This window comes from Oncorhynchus kisutch, linkage group LG17, assembly GCF_002021735.2.
Source record: "Oncorhynchus kisutch isolate 150728-3 linkage group LG17, Okis_V2, whole genome shotgun sequence".
In the NCBI taxonomy this organism is placed as follows: Eukaryota; Metazoa; Chordata; class Actinopteri; order Salmoniformes; family Salmonidae; genus Oncorhynchus; species Oncorhynchus kisutch.
The window spans coordinates 24,035,446-24,043,781 of NC_034190.2; the positions used below are offsets into that span (position 1 = coordinate 24,035,446).

Consider the following 8,336-nt stretch of genomic DNA (forward strand, 5'->3'; position numbering starts at 1 on the left):
CTGTTTCTGTTACGGAACAGGCCCAGGGTTTCTCCTAGCCTGGTGCCAGATCTAATGGCCGTGGTCATAATGGAAAGGGTACACCACAGCATAGAGTTGTGGTTAGTTACTTGTCATTGTTCATGTCCTCCATTTCCAATGGCGTCTCTAATGAATCCCACAGCAGTGATAGTAATGATCATATCAGCACGTTTCTATGTTTCTATTGGTCATCTCTCTCCTTAGCTCCTTCAGTGTATATTGTGTAGTGTCGTCATACTCCTGGGAGGGAGGTGGATGGAGGGGAGAGGAGGAGATTAGCAGCAGGCCCTGCAAATCAGTCCCCAAGAGGCCAGGAACAGGGGTGTCTCCTCTCCCCCTTCTCTCCAGGGACAGACACTACATCAAGGAAGGAGAAAGAGGGAGGGAGAGAGAGATCTGCCTGGGGATGTGATAGTGAATGGTACCACAGGTAATTGGAAAATTGGCAGGCTTGTCAGAGAGATTTGGTGGATGGCACAGGCCGATATGTACGGCGGCCGGGGTTCACAACATGTCATCCCCGGCAACGATAGATTTATATCGGCCCACAAGGACCGGGCGGAGGAGGGAAGTAGAGAAGTATCCTGAGTTCAGGAAAAAGTAAGGCATTTTTCACCAGGGGCAGGCTGCATATCAAAAGTGTGTCCAGAGAGGTGCAGACACAGACAAGGTTTGTGTGAGTTACAGGGTGATATATGAACCAGAACTAAACTCTGGCCCCTGGTTGATTTATGACTCCACAGTTACTGTCTTATAGTTAACAAGCCTGGGGGATCCTGCTACGTAGTTAGACTGCGTCCCAATTGGCACCCTAGTCCCAGTTAACCCTATTCACCGGGCCAATAGGGAGGGCCCATAGTGCTCTGGCCAAAAGTAGTGTACTAGATAGGTGAAAGGGTGTCATTTGGGACGCATCCTTAGATACTGTATGTGGCGAGAGATACTCTGAATACCTGGGTGGGAGGGGGCTTGATGTTTAGATACTCAATTTGCCCAATTAGCTGCTGTTGAAATGCACTTGGGAGGTTTGGGAGATGCTCTTGTGTTATAATAAATACCATAGGAAATAGGGTTATGGATGAAGACTCATAAAAACAAAATAACCGTCATAACAATGGTTTTTTTGTGGAACGAACAGATTACTGAACGGCCGGGCATTCGTGAGGTTGAGTCCAAACTTTGTTGCTCCTTGCTGAAACAAGCAAGGTGTTGTAGCAAACCAGTCTTCAGTTGCCTAGACAATGCCCCCCTCCCTACAGCAGCAGCACATGAATTCAGGAACTGAGGAGAGGAGAGAATGTGCATCTTAGAAAGAAAATATATATATCCAGTACCATTCAAAAGTTTGGACACACCTTCTCATTCAATGGTTTTTCTTTATTTTTTACTATTTTCTACATAGTAGAATAATAGTGAAGACATCAAAACTATGAAATAACACATATGGAATCAAGTAGTAAGCAAAAAAGTGTTAAATAAATCTAAATATATTTAATATTTGAGATTCTTCAAAGTAGCCACCCTTTGCCTTGATGACAGCTTTAAACACTCTTGGCATTCTCTCAACCAGCTTCATGAGGTAATCACCTGGAATGCATTTAAATGAACAGGTGTGCCTTGTTAAAAGTTAATTTGTGGAATGTCTTTCCACAAATTAACTTTTAACAAGGCACACCTGTTCTTCTTAATGCGTTTGAGCCATCAGTTGTGTTGTGACAAGGTAGGGGGTATACAGAAGATAGCCCTATTTGGTAAAAGACTAAGTCCATATTATGGCAAGAACAGCTCAAATAAGCAAAGAGAAATGACAGTCCATCATTAATTTAAGACATGAAGGTCAGTCAATCTGGCAAATTTAATGAACTTTGAAAGTTTCTTCAAGTGCAGTCACAAAAACCATCAAGCGCTATGATGAAACTGTCTCTAATGAGGACCGCCACAGGAAAGCAAGACCCAGAGTTACCTCTGCTGCAGAGGATAAGTTCATTAGAGTTAATTGCATCTCAGATAACAGACAAGTAACAGACACATCTCAACCACGACTGTTCAGAGGAGACTGTGTGAATCAGGCCTTCATGGTTGAATTGCTGCAATGAAACCACTACTAAAGGACACTAATAATAATAAGAAGAGACTTGCTTGGGCCAAGAAACACAAGCAATGGACAGTAGACCAGTGGAAATCTGTCCTTAGGTCTGATGATTCTAAATTTCAAATTTTTGGTTCCAACCTCCGTGTCTTTGTGAGACGCAGAGTAGGTGAACGGATGATCCCCGCATGTGGGGTTCCCACTGTGAAGCATGGGGGAGAAGGTGTGATGGTGTTGGGGGTGCTTTGCTGGTGACACTGTCTGTGATTTACAGTGCCTTGCGAAAGTATTCGGCCCCCTTGAACTTTGCGACCTTTTGCCACATTTCAGGCTTCAAACATAAAGATATAAAACTGTATTTTTTGTGAAGAATCAACAACAAGTGGGACACAATCATGAAGTGGAACGACATTTATTGGATATTTCAAACTTTTTTAACGAAGCAAAAACTGAAAAATTGGGCGTGCAAAATGATTCAGCCCCCTTAAGGTAATACTTTGTAGCGCCACCTTTTGCTGCGATTACAGCTGTAAGTCGCTTGGGGTATGTCTCTATCAGTTTTGCACATCGAGAGACTGAAATGTTTTCCCATTCCTCCTTGCAAAACAGCTCGAGCTCAGTGAGGTTGGATGGAGAGCATTTGTGAACAGCAGTTTTCAGTTCTTTCCACAGATTCTCGATTGGATTCAGGTCTGGACTTTGACTTGGCCATTCTAACACCTGGATATGTTTATTTTTTTACCATTCCATTGTAGATTTTGCTTTATGTTTTGGATCATTGTATTGTTGGAAGACAAATCTCCGTCCCAGTCTCAGGTCTTTTGCAGACTCCATCAGGTTTTCTTCCAGAATGGTCCTGTATTTGGCTCCATCCATCCATCTTCCCATCAATTTTAACCATCTTCCCTGTCCCTGCTGAAGAAAAGCAGGCCCAAACCATGATGCTGCCACCACCATGTTTGACAGTGGGGATGGTGTGTTCAAGGTGATGAGCTGTGTTGCTTTTATGCCAAACATAACGTTTTGCATTGTTGCCAAAAAGTTCAATTTTGGTTTCATCTGACCAGAGCACCTTCTTCCACATGTTTGGTGTGTCTCCCAGGTGGCTTGTGGCAAACTTTAAACAACACTTTTTATGGATATCTTTAAGAAATGGCTTATTTCTTGCCACTCTTCCATAAAGGCCAGATTTGTGCAATATACGACTGATTGTTGTCCTATGGACAGAGTCTCCCACCTCAGCTGTAGATCTCTGCAGTTCATCCAGAGTGATCATGGGCCTCTTGGCTGCATCTCTGATCAGTCTTCTCCTTGTATGAGCTGAATGTTTAGAGGGACGGCCAGGTCTTGGTAGATTTGCAGTGGTCTGATACTCCTTCCATTTCAATATTATCGCTTGCACAGTGCTCCTTGGGATGTTTAAAGCTTGGGAAATCTTTTTGTATCCAAATCCGGCTTTAAACTTCTTCACAACAGTATCTCGGACCTGCCTGGTGTGTTCCTTGTTCTTCATGATGCTCTCTGTGCTTTTAACGGACCTCTGAGACTATCACAGTGCAGGTGCATTTATACGGAGACTTGATTACACACAGGTGGATTGTATTTATCATCATTAGTCATTTAGGTCAACATTGGATCATTCAGAGATCCTCACTGAACTTCTGGAGAGAGTTTGCTGCACTGAAAGTAAAGGGGCTGAATAATTTTGCACGCCCAATTTTTCAGTTTTTGATTTGTTAAAAAAGTTTGAAATATCCAATAAATGTCGTTCCACTTCATGATTGTGTCCCACTTGTTGTTGATTCTTCACAAAAAAATACAGTTTTATATCTTTATGTTTGAAGCCTGAAATGTGGCAAAAGGTCGCAAAGTTCAAGGGGGCCGAATACTTTCGCAAGGCACTGTATTTAGAATTCAAGGCACACTTAACCAGCATGGCTACCACAGAATTGCCGAAAGGCACCTAAAGGACTCTCAGACCATGAGAAACAAGATTCTCTGGTCTGATGAAACCAAGATGGAACTCTTTGGTCTGAATGCCAAGCATCACGCCTGGAGGAAACCTGGCACCATCCCTATGGTGAAGCATGGTGGTAACAGCATCATGTTGTGGGGATGTCTTTCCGCTGCGGAGACTAGTCAGACTAGTCAGGATCGAGGGAAAGATGAACAGAGATAAGTACAGAGAGATCCTTGATGAAAACGTGCTCCAGAGCGCTCAGGACCTCAGACTGGGGTGAAGGTTCACCTTCCAACAAGACAATGACCCTAATACAGGCACACCTGTATTCTTCTCTGCAGATCCTCTCAAGCTCTGTCATTTTGGATGGGGAGCATCGCTGCACAGCTATTTTCAGGTCTGTCTAGAGATGTTCAATTGGGTTCAAGTCCGGCTCTGTCTGGGCCTCTCAGGGACATTCAGAGACTTGTCCCAAAGCCCTCATGTGTCGTCTTGGCTGTGTGCTTAGGGTCATTGTCTTGTTGGAAGGTGAACCTTCGCCCCATTTGCAAATGATGGTGGAAAATAAGTATTTGGTCAACAACAAAAGTTTATCTCAATACTTTGCCAACAAAGGGTATATAACAATGACAGAGGTCAAATGTTTTCTGTAAGTCTTCACAAGTTTTTCACACACTGTTGCTGGTATTTTGGCCCATTCCTCCATGCAGATCTCTAGAGCAGTGATGTTTTGGGGCTGTTGCTGGGCAACACGAACTTTCAACTCCCTCCAAAGATTTTCTATGGGGTTGAGATCTGGAGACTGGCTAGGCCACTCCAGGACCTTGAAATGCTTCTTACGAAGCCACTCCTTCGTTGCCCGGGCGGTGTGTTTGGGATCATTGTCATGCTGAAAGACCTAGCCACGTTTCATCTTCAATGCCCTTGCTGATGGAAGGAGGTTTTCACTCAAAATCTCACGATACATGGCCCCATTCATTCTTTCCTTTACACGGATCAGTCGTCCTGGTCCCTTTGCAGAAAAACAGCCCCAAAGCATGATGTTTCCACCCACCCCCATGCTTCACAGTATTCTTTGTCCTCCAAACACGACGAGTTGAGTTTTTACCAAAAGGTTATATTTTGGTTTCATCTGACCATATGACATTCTCCCAATCTTCTTCTGGATCATCCAAATGCATTCTAGCAAACTTCAGTCTGGCACTGCAGGATTTGAGTCCCTGGCGGCGTAGTGTGTTGCTGATGGTAGGCTTTGTTACTTTGGTCCCAGCTCTCTGCAGGTCATTCACTAGGTCCCCCCGTGTGCTTCTGGGATTTTTGCTCACCGTTCTTGTGATCATTTTGACCCCATGGGGTGAGATCTTGCCCAGATCGAGGGAGAATATCAGTGTTTATCAGATTATCAGTGGTCTAATAATTGCTCCCACAGTTGATTTCTTCAAACCAAGCTGCTTACCTATTGCAGATTCAGTCTTCCCAGCCTGGTGCAGGTCTACAATTTTGTTTCTGGTGTCCTTTGACAGCTCTTTGGTCTTGGCCATAGTGGAGTTTGGAGTGTGACTGTTTGAGGTTGTGGACAGGTGTCTTTTATACTGATAACAAGTTCAAACAGGTGCCATTAACACAGGTAACGAGTGGAGGACAGAGGAGCCTCTTAAAGAAGAAGTTACAGGTCTGTGAGAGCCAGAAATCTTGCTTGTTTGTAGGTGACCAAATACTATTTTCCACCATAATTTGCAAATAACTTCATTAAAAATCCTATAATGCGATTTTCTGGATTTTTTTTTCTCATTTCGTCTGTCATAGTTGAAGTGTACCTATGATGAAAATTACAGGCCTCTCTCATCTTTTTAAGTGGGAGAACTTGCACAATTGGTGGCTGACTAAATACTTTTTTACCCCACTGTACATACACACGAACGTGCAGATGGACAGACCTACATGAGGTGTAGGCCTAGTGTAGATTCTTGGTGTGGATGTAAAGGCCTGCTGTTTCTAACAGTGTGTATAGTGTGTAGATGTGGTTCTAACTCAGTGTGTATATTAACCTCTAGAGATGGAGATAATTGCATCTGTCAGAGTCGTTTAGTCACTGTTGCTGCTGTCGCCTGCCCCCTCTGGGCCCAGCCTCTCTACAGCTCTATGTTTTAATAGGAAATGGCTGCTGAGCAATGTTGTTAGCAGGGAAGTCACCACTAACTAACACCGGCACAACACTAACCTACCAACACTAACTACTTATCCCTGTTGGTATTTTGACAGACCTTTCTAAACATCTAATTTGTGGTTGTGGGTTAGGATGTGATTTGTCCAACTATGGTCTAAAGGACTTTGATATGTTTCACCTTCTACAGACCCATTTTGGGGACCCAGGTGAGGAAAATACAGTACCTGAATATTCTGTGTTGATCCGATTTATATGTTGTTTTATGTTTCAGGAGGAACATGAGGAGGACGAAGAGGACGATTCTGTCCAAGAGGAAAAGTCAGAGCACAAATTCCCAACCGAAATTCCCAACTGAAACAAAAACAACAGTTTTACCATATCTTGAGCACAATGATCAAATGTTAGTGGTCACCGGATGGTCCGTGTCGTCAATTCCGCTTGAAAGATCTGTAGCAAACAGGACAGTCTGCAGTGTCTCACCGTTTTACTGCTATTACTGCTCATCTCTAGCCTGGTCCCAGATCTGTTTGTGCTTTCTTGCAGCTAATAACTACACAACCACAAGATGGCCCAAACAGATCTGGGACCATGCTAACTCATCTTTTCTCTTCAGTAAGATATGGGGCAGAGCACAGAGGTACTACCCACATTAGTTTTGTAGCCAGAGGAACAGTATATTTTAGAGAACAGAATGCATTTGGTTATCTTTTAGAGGGAATAGTATGTATTTTCAAACGGGACAGGGCTGAACCCTCACACTCGCTATGGTAACTGGAGATGTCACTGATATGTAGGTTTTATCATATAAATATACAATCTAGAATCTATTGTAGGTTATATATTCTAAAATGGTTTTCTATGGTTTGTATATAAGAACTTAATGAAAAAGCACATCAATGTATTCTGACAGAGAAGGTTTTCATTCAGTGGGGCCCAGTAATAGATTTGTGTATTCAGGGGCATCCATCCTGGATTTAATTTGCAGCAGAGATGAAATCAAATAAATATAAAACCCAGGGAAAGTGGTTTGGTGGGACCAGTCCAGTCAGACTGTTAAAGGATATGTACCTGCTTGATGTTTTTATGAACTTGACCAACCAAACTTTTTCCCTCAGATCGATTTTCATACACTAATCAGAATACAGTATGATGTTCTCAGTAGTCTGTTCCCAGATCTGTTTGTGCTGTCACAAACAAGAAGAGTTGGCTGCATTAGAGTTGGCTGCACAGCACCAACAGATCTGGGATCTGTCTATATTTTCCGCCCGGCTTACATACACTGTATGTCGAGTATTCAGTGGTGTCAAGTATTTCTTATACAATCTCTCATCACCGTTGAATTGAAATAGTTTTGTCGTACAGGTCTTGTATCACATTTGTTTTGGTGCTATTTGGTCTAGTTTTATATTTGTATGCATTTATGTTCATACTGTCTGACATGTCAGTAACCTTATACACATGATGTGGCCTGTTGGTAGCACAATCCATTTGACGTCAGCGATCCTCTTTGTTTGTGGCCGCTCTACAAGTCAAAGGAAACTAATTGATTTAACATGAACGCATCAAGGAAAAGGTTTTTTTTTTCCTGGGGGGGATATGCATTTGCCAAGAGTATGTATTTAGATACTTTGGAAATGTTTAAATGCCAATTAACTTCATTTCCACAAATATATTATGGTTTTAATATCGTCTCTGTCTCTATGACATTCATTCAATTTGACTTTGTCAACATCCAAAAAGAACCCTCCTTATACAAAGCTTTGGGACAACGGCAGTCTGGGTCAACTGCAGTCATAAAAATGAGAAAGGAAATTGCAACCATTCTGCTTGATCATTTTACATTAAATATATATAGGGAATAGGGTGCCATTTGGGATCCATGCTAGATCCTAGCCTACAGTAATGGAGTGTTGCATAGGACCAGAGACAGCACAGTGACTCCTCTGTGTTCCTTGGGTCATAATGTGTTGCTCTATATTATTTATCCTCACAAAGGACTCAGCCCCATTTAAACTGCAGTCATGTGCCAGCACTAGTAGGGGGCGGTGCTCCACACACACTCATGCTTATCTTTACAATCCTCCGAACATTTATACACA

The 8,336-nt window shown here is 42.7% G+C and overlaps 1 protein-coding gene across 4 annotated transcripts in view; it reads left to right on the forward strand.

The window, feature by feature from the left end:
• LOC109907364 (PHD finger protein 14-like) overlaps positions 1 to 7,907 on the forward strand; it is a 114,320-nt gene extending 106,413 nt beyond the window's left edge. For all 4 annotated transcript variants that reach the window (XM_031793394.1, XM_031793396.1, XM_031793395.1 and 1 more), the window contains one exon: positions 6,509 to 7,907. In XM_031793394.1, the coding sequence (XP_031649254.1) occupies positions 6,509 to 6,592 (84 nt within the window). In that variant the 3' untranslated portion in view covers positions 6,593 to 7,907. The remainder of the gene's footprint in view (positions 1 to 6,508) is intronic.
• The last annotated feature ends 429 nt before the right edge of the window (positions 7,908 to 8,336 follow it).